The 11,662-nt window shown below is 54.7% G+C and overlaps 1 protein-coding gene across 3 annotated transcripts in view; it reads left to right on the top strand.

The window, feature by feature from the left end:
- The window catches only part of LOC121272990 (5'-3' exonuclease PLD3-like), a 72,079-nt gene extending 62,932 nt beyond the window's left edge, over nucleotides 1-9,147 (top strand). For all 3 annotated transcript variants that reach the window (XM_041179917.1, XM_041179916.1, XM_041179918.1), the window contains exons 7-13: nucleotides 1,382-1,496; nucleotides 2,530-2,657; nucleotides 3,835-4,035; nucleotides 4,998-5,137; nucleotides 6,663-6,828; nucleotides 7,794-7,893; nucleotides 8,904-9,147. In XM_041179917.1, the coding sequence (XP_041035851.1) occupies nucleotides 1,382-1,496; nucleotides 2,530-2,657; nucleotides 3,835-4,035; nucleotides 4,998-5,137; nucleotides 6,663-6,828; nucleotides 7,794-7,893; nucleotides 8,904-9,109 (1,056 nt within the window). In that variant the 3' untranslated portion in view covers nucleotides 9,110-9,147. The remainder of the gene's footprint in view (nucleotides 1-1,381; nucleotides 1,497-2,529; nucleotides 2,658-3,834; nucleotides 4,036-4,997; nucleotides 5,138-6,662; nucleotides 6,829-7,793; nucleotides 7,894-8,903) is intronic.
- Nucleotides 9,148-11,662: the final 2,515 nt, after the last annotated feature.

Genomic DNA, 11,662 nt, shown 5'->3' with positions numbered 1-11,662 from the left:
TGCTTTTCCTGTCACACTCATATACTGATCGCGCCCCTCCTCCCCCCAACACACACTCTCGCGCCCATCTCTTACCCGCTGGACGTCACATATCCACACACACTCCGCTGGAGGTTTACTGGGAGACGGTGACGCGGTGGTGATGTCACTGGGCTAGTACTCATGGGTTCAAACCCCACCACGGCGGCTGGTGGAATTTAAATTCAGTTAAAAAATCTGGAATTTATAAAGTTAGTCCCAGTGATGGAGACCATTAAACTATCATCGACTGTCGTAAAAACCCCATCTGGTTCACTAACGCCCCTTTAGGGAAGGAAATCTGCTGTCCTTACCTGGTCTGGGCCTACATGTGACTCCAGAGCCCACAGCGATGTGGTCGACTCTTAAGTGCCCCTCTGAAATGGCCGGGCGAGACACTCAGTTCAAGGGGCAATTAGGGATGGGCAATAAATGTTGGCCTTGCCAGCCACGCCCACATCCCCGTGCAAGAATAAATTTTAAAAATGACACAGCAAGCCACGAGATCGAGAATTCCAACTTACACTTGCTCTCTGAGTGACCCTGCTCCTCTCCAGCAGTGTAAAGGGACCTACAATCGCCTCTGGATTAGTCTATTTAAAGTAACATCCCTAAAAGGATCGGACTGATTCAGGGTGATGCATTACTGCTTTATCCTGGACCAATCGAAACATAGAAAATAGGAGCAGGAGTAGGACATTCGACACTTTGAGCCTGCTCCGCCATTCTTTATGATCATGGCTGATCCTCTGTCTCAACGCCAAACTCCCACTCTCTCCCCATGCCTCCAGAGTCTAGAAATCTATCTATTTCCTTCTTAAGTATATTCAGTGACTTGGCCTCCACAGGCCTCTGTGGTAGAGAATTCCACAGGTTCACCACCCTCTGTGTGAAAAAGTTCCTCCTCATCTCAGTACTGAATGGCCTGCCCTGTATCCTGAGACTGTGACCCCTTGTTCTAGACCCCCCCCTCCCCAGTCAGGGGAAACATCGTCCCTGCATCCGGTCTGTCCAGCCCTGTCAGAATTCTCCACGTTTCAATGAGATTCCATCTCATTCTGCTAAACTCCAGTGAATACAGACCTAGTCGGCCCAATCTCTCCTCATACCACAATTCTGCCATCCCAGGAATCAGTCTGCTGAACCTTCGCTGCACTCCCTCTATGGCAAGTATATCCTTTCTTAGGTAAGGAGACCAAAACTGCACACAATACTCCAGGTGTGGTCTCACCAAGGCCCTGTACAGCTGCACTAAGACATCCTTGCTCCTGCACTCAAGTCCTCTGGCAATGGTCCCGGCAGTTGACTGCCGGCTCTCTGACCCTGGCGCCCGTTCTAATTTTGAGTCCTGGTTTGTGCGCAGGGTGAGGAGGTCTTTAAGCAGCTGGTGGAACTGAAGTCCCGAGGAATTAGCCTGAAGATTGCCGTGAACAGCCCTCAGCAGTCAGACGAGGACACAGTTTATCTGGAGAAAAATGGTGAGACCGAGGGCTATGGATTAACATTTTCTTTCCATTCCTTTCCTTCCTTTCACAGCCAAGATACCTCAACTCTTGCCTGGGGGATATCATGAAGCAACACCTCGGCCAATGTCAGTGTCGGCAGGCTATTCGACTAAGGGGGCATCGATCTGCTAGTTCCTTAAGTCCATTGAGATTTTGGCACAGGGAACTACTTGGACCACAATATTTGTGCTTTCTGTGTCGTAATCCGAATCTTTCCCAGCAATCTCTCTCATATTTTCTCATGTTTAATTCATTCCCTTTAAATGTTACTTCAGTAGCCCCCTTATGGCTATCTATTCCAGATTCTAATCGTCCTTTTGTGTGAGAGAAATATCCTCCTCGTCTTCCCAACTGAGCTTTGATTATGAATCCTCAGTTTAAACTCCTTGTTGACAATCAAACCAGTGGAAATCAACTTTAACTATATTGGTTTTTAGAATCATGCATCATTTCTGGGAAGTCCACCTTTAACATTTCAGTTCTCATCGTCTCCATTCATTAATTCTCTCATCATAACTCTCTTTTCTCATTCCATGTATCTATTGATGTAAAACAAGAAAATCCTTGTGGGGCTCTCCTTCCTGTTTAATCTTATTTCCTGCTGTCAATATTTTTTTGTGTTAACGTTTTTTTCCCTGCTGTCGAGTCCCACGTCCACATTCATAATGGAAACTTCTTACGTAAACACGTCACGCTGTAGTTACACCCTCCCACCAGTGGTGGCACTGTAGCTTCTCAGCCTGGGCTGCAGCAATGCTCCTGTCCTCCAGCTGGTTCTGTTTCCCAGAAATTTGTTCTTGATATACGGATGTGAAATTCCCAAGTATTGTTTGAAAATAAGGGCAGGACGCGATAATTTAAAATGGGGAACTCCCGCCCCCCCACCCCCCAGCTCTCTAATCCTTTGTCGTTGGAAGTTCACAACCTGCCCCTGGCCTCCCACAAATCACAGTGGGTCCTGAGGCATGGCCTGACTGCAATCTGACTGTGGTGTCTCGCCGTGCAGGTGCAGAGGTGCGGCAAGTGCACCTGAAGAATCTCACGGGTGGAATTGTTCACACCAAGCTCTGGGTGGTCGACGGAATGCATGTCTACGTAGGCAGTGCCAACATGGACTGGCGCTCGCTGACTCAGGTAACTGCCAGCGAGTGGTGGCAGGGTTGGTGGGGGGTGGGGGGGGGGGGGGGGGGGGGGGGGGGGGGGGGCGGTGGCATTGGTAATCAGAGGGCCCAGCAAAACTCAGTGGCGCAAAGCCTTCCCTTCAGTCTGTTTCCCCCCCCCATCTCCCTCCTCACCTTAAAAACAAGGGGCGAGCAGATACCTCAGATCGAGGGGCAGCCTCCCCACTCAAGACTTGATGGAGTGTCGTCCCCCTCCACGGCAGCTGGTGGAATTGAAATTCAGTCAACGAGAATCCTGGAATTATAAAGCCAGTCTCAGTCATGGTGACCATGAATCTATCATCGATTGTTGTAAAAACCCCATCTGGTTCACTCATGCCCCCTTTAGAGAAGGAAATCTGCTGTCCCTACCCGGTCTGGCCTACATGTGACTCCAGACCCCACAGCAACGTGGTTGACTCTTAACTGCCCCCTGAAATGGCCCAGCAAGCCCCTCAGTTCAAGGAGGCAATTAGGGACGGGCAACAAATGCTGGGCCTTGCCACCGACGCCCACATCCCATGATAGAGTAAAGGAAAACGAAATGTTGGGGCTCTCCCCTGCTCCTGGGCTGGGGAGTTGGGAGGAGGGAGATGATCAGCTAGTTGCCACCCAGTGACTTCCTGCTGGAAAATGCACCTGTCTGGACCATTCGGCCACACCGCCCCTCACAGTCGATCAGCTGCCCCCTCTCTCTTGAGTCAGAAAGTCGTGGGTGCACATTCCCACTGTAGAGTCCTGAGTGGGCGAATCCAGAATGGCAGTACCGAGGGAGCGCTGCACTGTTGGAGGTGCTGTCTTTCGGGTGACGTGATAAGCCAAGGCCTTCAAGGGTGGGTCTGAATGATCCTGTGGCTACTACCGGCAGAAGAGAAGAGCCGGGGCAGGGTTGAGAGGGGGTGGGGGTGGTGTTGGTGGGTGGGGGGGTGGTCCTCCCCGATGTCCTGGGGCCAATATTTATCCCTCTACCAACGTCCCTAAAACAGATGATCTGGGTCACCATCGCATTGCTGTTTGTGGGAGCTTGCTGTGCGCAAACTGGCTGCCACGGTAGAGCATTTAGGGACGGAGGTGGTGCGAGTCGGTAGAGAAATGCAAGCTCGTGCCTCCTTGAAGGCCGCGATTCCCCCTCCCTTGTGTTCTCGCTTCAGGTGAAGGAGCTGGGAGTGGTGCTGGCCAACTGTAGCTGTCTGGCGCAGGACGTGGAGAAGGTCTTTGGCACATACTGGCACCTGGGGACGAAGGGGGCGACCCTGCCCCAACAGTGGCCTCGCAGGTACAGCGCCCTGTCCAGCAAGCAACACCCGCTCAGGCTGAAGCTGAACGGCATTGACGCAGAGGTTTACGTATCGGTGAGTAACCCAACCTCCTTCCCTGGAAGTCACTGGATCGTGTTGGAGGGGGGGGGCGGGAGCGGGGGGTGGGAGCGGTGGTGGGGTGGGGAGGAAGAAACGAAGAGGAGGCCATTCAGCCACCTCCGCCCCCCCCCACCCCCACCCCCCACCCCACCACCCCCCTCAGAGCTTGACCCACCATTTAATGAGATGACAGCTGACCTGTGGCCTAACTCCATCTGCCTGCCCTTGGCCCCTTATCCCTTAACATCTTCGGATAAGAAAAATCGATCACTTTCCGATGTTGAATTAGTCGATCCGGCATCGATCGCCGTTTGCGGACGAGAGTTTCCAAACTCCTCCCCGCCCTTTGGTGGATGTGGAGGGCGATGGGCAGAGAGAGAGCAGGGGGGAGGGGGAGGAGAGGGGGAAGGGGAGAGGGGGAGGGGGAGAGGAGGGGGAGGGCAGAGGAGGGGGAGGGGAGATGGGGGAGAGGGGGAAGGGGAGAGGAGGGGGAGGGGAGGGGTAGGAGAGGGGGAAGGGGAGAGGAGGGGAAAGGGAGGAGGGGGGGCAGGGAGGGAGTTAGGTGGGAATATACCCCCCCCTCTTCCCCCCACACACACCCCCCCCACCACCGAACTGCACCGCATATCGACCGAGCTGACAACCTCAAACCCCCACGAAGGAGCTGGGCCGAGACTCATGTCAGACAACAGGCGGCGGCTGTGGTTGGGGGGGGGGGGGCTTTGTTGAAGGAGAGCTTGGCCGGGAGGTGAGTGACCCACTGGGGCCTCTCGCAAGCCAAATGTACAGCGTTTTGAATTTTTCTTAGGGGGGGAGGCGGGGGGGGGGGGGTGGGGGGGGGGGGGGGGGGGCGCGTGGTCCTTTGTTAGAGTGACAGGAGTGAATGGAAAAGCGCAGGCTGGCTTGATTTGGTTTCGGGACTGACTGTGGGCCTGGCCTGTCTCGCCCTGTTCCAGAGTGCTCCACCGTCACTCTGCGCGTCCGGTCGCACCGGGGACCTTGACGCCATCTTGAGCATCATCGACGACGCGCAAGAGTTCATCTTCATCTCCGTCATGGACTTGATCCCACTCTGCCGCTACTGTAAGCCCCCGAGGTACGTGGACAAAAGGGTGGGGGGGGGGGGGGGCGGGGGGGGGTGGGAGGTGCTACTGACTCCGAGCGGGGCTTGTTCGGGTGGGTGGGATGGGCGCTACGCTTCTCTGCCGGTGGGGCTGGGGTCAGGGGTCGGGGGTCGGGGGTTGGCATATGTCCCCCTCCCTCCTCATCATTTCAATGAGGGGACTGTCCCGCACCCCCTCCCCCCCTCCACTGCCCGCACGCGCCAGGCTGCTGCTGCTGCTCAAGTGAATACAGGCTCAGACTCGGGTGTGACGCCCGCCATAGCCGGAAAGCTGGTGCTCCTGATCTTCCTACTGGCCTGAGCCACGGAAATAGCCAGACAGACCCTCCCAGTGCCGAGGGAGTGCTGCACAGTCTGAGGTGCCGTCTTTCCGATGAGATGTTAAACTGAGGCCCCCCTCCCCTCCCCCATCCTCCTCTCCCCGCCTCCCCGTCCCCTCCCCCTCCTCCCTCCTCCCCTCCCCCCGTCTCCTCGCCTCCCCCTCCCCTCCTCGCCTCCCCTCCCCCTCCTCCCCCACTTCCCCTCTCCCCTCCCCTCTCCTCCAATCCCCTCCCCTCTCCCCCTCCTCCCTCTCCTCTTCCTCTCCTCCCCCTCCCCTCCCCCTCCCCTCCCCCTCTCCTCCCCCTCCCCCCTCCCCTCTCCCTCCCCCCCTCCCCTCCCCATCCCCTCCTCCCCCCCAATCTCCTCTCCCCCATCTCCTCCCCCCCCCCCCTCCCCCCCCCACCCCGGGGACGTAAAAATATCCCCACGGCCCCAATATTTTAAAAATTTGTTCTTTCTTGGGATGTGGGTGTCGCTGGCGCAGGGCCCAGCGTTTGTTGCCCATCCCTAGTTGCCCCTTGAACTGAGTGTCTCGCTCGGCCATTTCAGAGGGGCAGTTAAGAATCAACCCCATTTGCTGTGGGGCCTGGAGTCACATGTAGGCCCAGACCGGGGTAAGGACAGCAGATTTCCTTCCCTAAAGGGGACATTAGTGAACCAGATGGGATTTTACAACAATCGATGATGGTTGTCATGGTCACCGTGACTGAGACTGGCTTTATAACTCCAGATTTATTAATTAAAGTTAAATTCCACCAGTTGCCGTGGTGGGATTCGAACCCGTGTCCCCCAGAGCGTTAGCCTGGGGCCTCTGGATTCCTAGTCCAGTGACACTACGCCACCGTATCCTTCTTCGCAGAGCGGGGGGAGTGGGAGGTGAGTTTTCCCCGGAGTCCTGGGGGTGGTGGGGGGTGGGTGCGTGAAGTGGCGATATCCCTGAACCTATACAGATGATCCAGGTCATTGTCACACTTGTGGGATCTTGCTGTGCGCAAACCGCCTGTCGCTCCTCCCCAAGGGCGAGGGGCCCGGCAGAGAGCTCTGCGCTCTGCCGGGTGTGAAGGTCGTCCTGAGGGGCGGTGAGAGGCGCTATGGCAACGCGCGACTTTAAACGAGGTTTGGGGAGGCTGTTGTTCCTCTGACTTTACCCCCTGCTCTCTCCACCCACCCCCTCTAGGTTCTGGCCAGCGATCGATGATCGCCTGCGCAAGGCAGCCTGCCAGAGGGGAGTGTCGGTCCATCTGCTGATCAGCTGCTGGGAGCACTCCTACCCGCCCATGTTCGTCTACCTGAAGTCACTGAGCGTCCTCAACAAACAGCCCCTGAGCTGCCCCATCCAGGTGGTAAGTGGTCACTCCTCCGGAGGTTTCCTGTCGCCTTCCTGGGTTCGGTCCCGTTTACCCTCTCGATTCTGACACCCCAACACTTGATGGAACATCTTGCCGGCAGGACACAGCCGGTGAATAGAGTGCAGTATTTCCCCTCCCGCTATATTCTTTCATGGGACGTGGGCATCGCTGGTGAGGCCCAGCATTTTGTTGCCCACCCCTAATTGCCCCTTGAGCTGAGTGACTCGCTCGGCCATTTCAGAGGGGCAGTTAAGAGTCAACCACATTTGCTGTGGGGTCTGGAGTCGCGTGTAGGCCCAGACCGGGTAAGGAGGGCAGATTTCCTTCCCTAAAGGGGGCATGAGTGACCCAGATGGGGTTTTTACAACAACCGATGATAGTTTCATGGTCACCATCACTGACACTAACTTTATAATTCCAGATTTTTATTGACTGAATTGAAATTCCACCAGCTGCCATGGTGGGATTTGAACCCGTGTCCCCCAAAACCTTGGGGCTCTGGGTTACTCAGATAAAAGTAAAATACTGCGGATGCTGGAAACCTGAAACAAGAGCAGAAAATGCTGGGAAAGCTCAGCAGGTCTGACAGCCTCTGTGGAGAGAGAGAGAGAGAGAGAGAGAGACAGAGTTAACGTTTCGAGTCCGGATGACTCTGAAGAAGAGTTAACTCTTATCTTTCCCTCCGCAGGTGCTGTTGGACCTGCTGAGTTTTTCCAGCATTTTCTGTTCTTGCCTCCTGGGTTACCAGTCTGTTCTGCCACCGTCTACCCAACTGCGTGGGTCAGAGGGTGCCTCTGCCCCCATCAGAAGGAGAGGGGTGTACCAGCTCGGACCAGTTCGGCCAAGTGTCCTGTTTCAGTGCTGGAGGACCCTATGTAATTCTATGAGACAGGAGCTGCTTTGGTAGTAAGATGTGGTCTCTTTCACCCAACCCCCCTTCCTTTTTTTCCCTCTCATAGAGGATCTTCAATGTTCCAGCCACAAAGGAACAGAAGAAAATTCCCTTCAGCAGGGTCAACCACAACAAGTACATGGTCACCGATCACATCGCCTACATTGGTGAGTTGTGGGGGTAGGGGTGGGTTTGTGGGTGGGAGGGAGGGTGGTACGTGCTCCTCTATCGGGTGAATTATGATCAAGCCGCGTCGTTCCAGGAAATTTCCCCAACCTGCCTTTCCCTGTGTCCAGCTCCTTCGGGAAATGAGAGCTGCAGGAGGGTTTTTAGCACCTCTACTGGTGGGTGGGTGACATGTTTACATAAGAAATTTCCATTGTCTGTGTGGGCTTTGAGAAACATTAGCTGGAGGCGTGCATGTTGTAACATTTCTAATATATAAATAAATAAATAAATGTTGCTTCGATTGGGGTGTGAAATGGGTTTTGTTTTGCTTGTTTGTGAAATGTGTCGTTGGCTGGGCCCAGCATTTATTGCCCAACCCTAACTGCCCCTTGAGAAGGTGGTGGTGAGCTGCTGCAGTCCCTGTGGCGTAGGTACACCCACCGTGCTGTTAGGGAGGGAGTTCCAGGATTTTGACCCAGTGACAGTGAAGGAACGGCCGATATATTTCCAAGTCAGGATGGTGCGTGGCTCGGAGGGGAACTTCCAGGTGGTGGTGTTCCCATGTGTCTGCTGCCCTTATCCTTCTAGATGGTAGAGGTCGTGGGTTTGGAAGGTGCTGCCTAAGGAGCCTTGGTGAGTTGCTGCAGTGCATCTTGTAGATGGTACACACACTGCTGCTACTGTGCGTCGGTGGTGGAGGGAGTGAATGTTTGTGGATGGAGTGCCAATCAAGCAGGGCTGCTTTGTCCCGGATGGTGTCGAGCTTCTTGAGTGTTGTGGGAGCTGCACTCATCCAGGCAAGTGGGGAGTATTCCATCACACTCCTGACTTGTGCCTTGTAGATGGTGGACAGGCTTTGGGGAGCGAAGAGGTGAGTTACTCACCGCAGGATTCCCAGCCTCTGACCCGCTCTTGCAGCCACAGTATTTAAAAGGCCGGTCCAGTTAAGGTTCTGCGCGTGGAAGTGTTAAGCCGCTAAACCCCCCCCGTTTGTCTTCTTCGTCTTCAGGGACGTCCAACTGGTCTGAGGACTATTTCATCAGGACAGCTGGAGTGGGGCTCATCATCAACCAGACGGAGGGCACGCCCGGCAGCCCTGATACAGTGCAGAGTCAGCTAAAGGCAGTGTTCAACCGTGACTGGGATTCGGACCACGCCTTGGATCTGGACAGCAAGGACATGAAGCATTGCCGGTCGCGCCAGGAGGATGTATAAGGAGCGGCGGGCCTCGCTTGCAGTCCGGCGCTGCGAGTTTTGGGGGGTGGGGGTGGGGGGTGGGGGGGTTGGGGGGAGGAGGTTGGGCGGGGGAGAGGGGTGGGGAAGGAGGTAGGAGTAAACTGCGGAACGCCAGTGGGTGGGGTGGGTAGAGAGGGGGAGGGGGAAGTCACGCCCTCACCATCCTTTCTGCACACCCGGTGGCGCCGCTTCCCCTGTCCGAGCGGCTTCTGAGACTCACGTCACCTGTTTCAGAACCCCCTCCTCCTTCTCCTCCTTCTGACCCCCCACCCCCACACCTCAAGAAAATAAGCAAAATTAGATTTATCACCCCCATAGGGGGACAGAAAAGATTTCACATTCTCGGGTTGAGAGGGCTTGACCCTGACATTGCAATGTCAGAACCGCCTGAGCGGTTCCAGTGGGCAAGTTTGTGTGGTTTCCTGGATCTTGCACGATTGATGTGAGCGGCGAGACATGTCACTCCAACGCAAGCCCGGTAATAAGGGCATGGCGCAACTGGAGGACTTTGGGTGCCCACTTTGCATTCTGCCCGCCTCCAGTTTGTTTGTTTAATAAGGAGGGAATCACGCTTTTTAACTACGGTAATAACCTGGGGCCAGTGGACGATACGTAAATGTGAGACTGTCTCCTGTCCCATTCAGCCCATCGCGCCTGTGCTGGCTCGAAGCCAGCTCGGACCCGGCTCTCGCCCTGTTCGCTGGACCCCGCCCCTCTCCGAAAAGCGGCTCTGGATTTTAACCCCGTTCCTGGCCGGGTGTCCGGTCGCCCGAAAGGCTGGGGTCGGGTCGAGAGCAGGGGGCTCGCAAAGTGTGCGGGGCTACTCAATGGCCCTTACCTCCAGCGCCGTGATTTACCCCTCTTCGCCACTTGCCCACCACCACCACCCTGCCCATCGCCCCCCCCCCCCCCCGCAACACAGCAAAGGGATTCGCATTTCTGTAACGCCTTTCACAACCTCAGGATGTCCGAAAACACTTACAAAGCATAGCCCCTGCTGCGATGTAGGAAACGCGGCAGCCAATTTGCGCACAGCAAGCTCCCACACACAGCCGATACCATAATGACCAAATAACCTGTGTTGTGTTTTTTTGTTAAAAAAAGTGACGTGAGTCGAGGGGTAAATTTTGGCGACAGGAGCTGGTGGGATCTCCCTCTCCAGGCCACCACCCCCCCCACCCCCCGCCCCACCTCCGCAGCCCTTCTCCCCATAGTGACTGCGAGGGGAGGCAGGGCCCTCTGTTTTGGTATCGCAGCCTAAAGATTAGGTCACGGGGTAGGTGGGTCCCGCAGTGGGGGTGGGGGTGTGCAGACGCAAACAGGTCCCCTCTCCCCCACCTGCCCCACACCTAAAGGGCTGACACCTATCCCACCACCTCTTGTGAGGCACAGGTCAGCAGTCAGTTCCCCATGGGATCCCAGCAAGGATCAGTCACCCACGGTTGGAGAATCAGCCACAATCGAACCAAATGGCAGAACAGGCATGAAGGATTGAATGGCCTCCTCCTGGTTCCTGTGTGGGAGAATTTTTTTTTTTTTAAAAAAGTATATATATTTTGTTATGACTCTATTTTTGATTTTATCTTTTGCACTGAAATGTAGCATTTTTTTTGGCTTGGGTCTAAAGTTGGTCATGATCAAGTAATTTTACGAGTTTATATTTTTGTGGATCAGAGTTATATTTAGCGAGCGCTAGTCAGCCTCCTACGTGTTTCAAGACCTGAGAGTGGGGTTTGAAGGAATTTGGATCAGAGCAAGTGGAGTCCCTAGTCACGTATTTTGCCTTATTGCCTTTACAAGTTACAATATCCCCATTTCTCATGGAAACATGTCATGACTCCCTCCCACCTGTGGTGACGCCACTGTATCTCTGGCAGCGTGACACGTTTACATGGCTGGTTTCCATGATAAAAGAGACATAACCACTTGACAAAGGAATAAAGTTGGCAGAAGTGTTTGCGGATATGATTGACAACTTAGCACGCACTTCCCACCACTGTTTTGCGTTATAAACTTCCAATGGATGGATAATACTTCTCTCTTGACAAGGAAAAGCTAAACATTGGAGGAGATTAGCTCTGGCAGCTTTATTCAGGCCCGTTTTGCATTTTAAAATTGAGCTATGCATTTAGTTTTTTTAGAAATGACAATCCTCGTTTCTGCCCTATAGCGAGGGTAAAAGCGCACAATCTTTTTTAAAATTCATTCGTGGGATGTGGGCGTCGCTGGCTAGGCCAGCGTTTATTGCCCGTCCCTAATTGCCCCTTGAGAAGGTGGTGGTGAGCTGCCTTCTTGAGCCGCTGCAGTCCATGTGGTGTAGGTACACCCACCGTGCTGTTAGGGAGGTAGTTCCAGGATTTTGACCCAGTGACAGTGAAGGAATGGCCGATATATTTCCAAGTCAGGATGGTGAGTGGCTCGGAGGGGAACTTGCAGGTGGTGGTGTTCCCCATGTGTCTGCTGCCCTTGTCCTTCTAGATGGTAGTGATCATGGGTTTGGAAGGTGCTGTCGAAGGAGCCTTGGTGAGTTGC

Source organism: Carcharodon carcharias, chromosome 37 (genome assembly GCF_017639515.1).
Source record: "Carcharodon carcharias isolate sCarCar2 chromosome 37, sCarCar2.pri, whole genome shotgun sequence".
NCBI classification, from domain to species: Eukaryota; Metazoa; Chordata; class Chondrichthyes; order Lamniformes; family Lamnidae; genus Carcharodon; species Carcharodon carcharias.
This window is presented reverse-complemented; position numbering and strand designations above follow the sequence as displayed.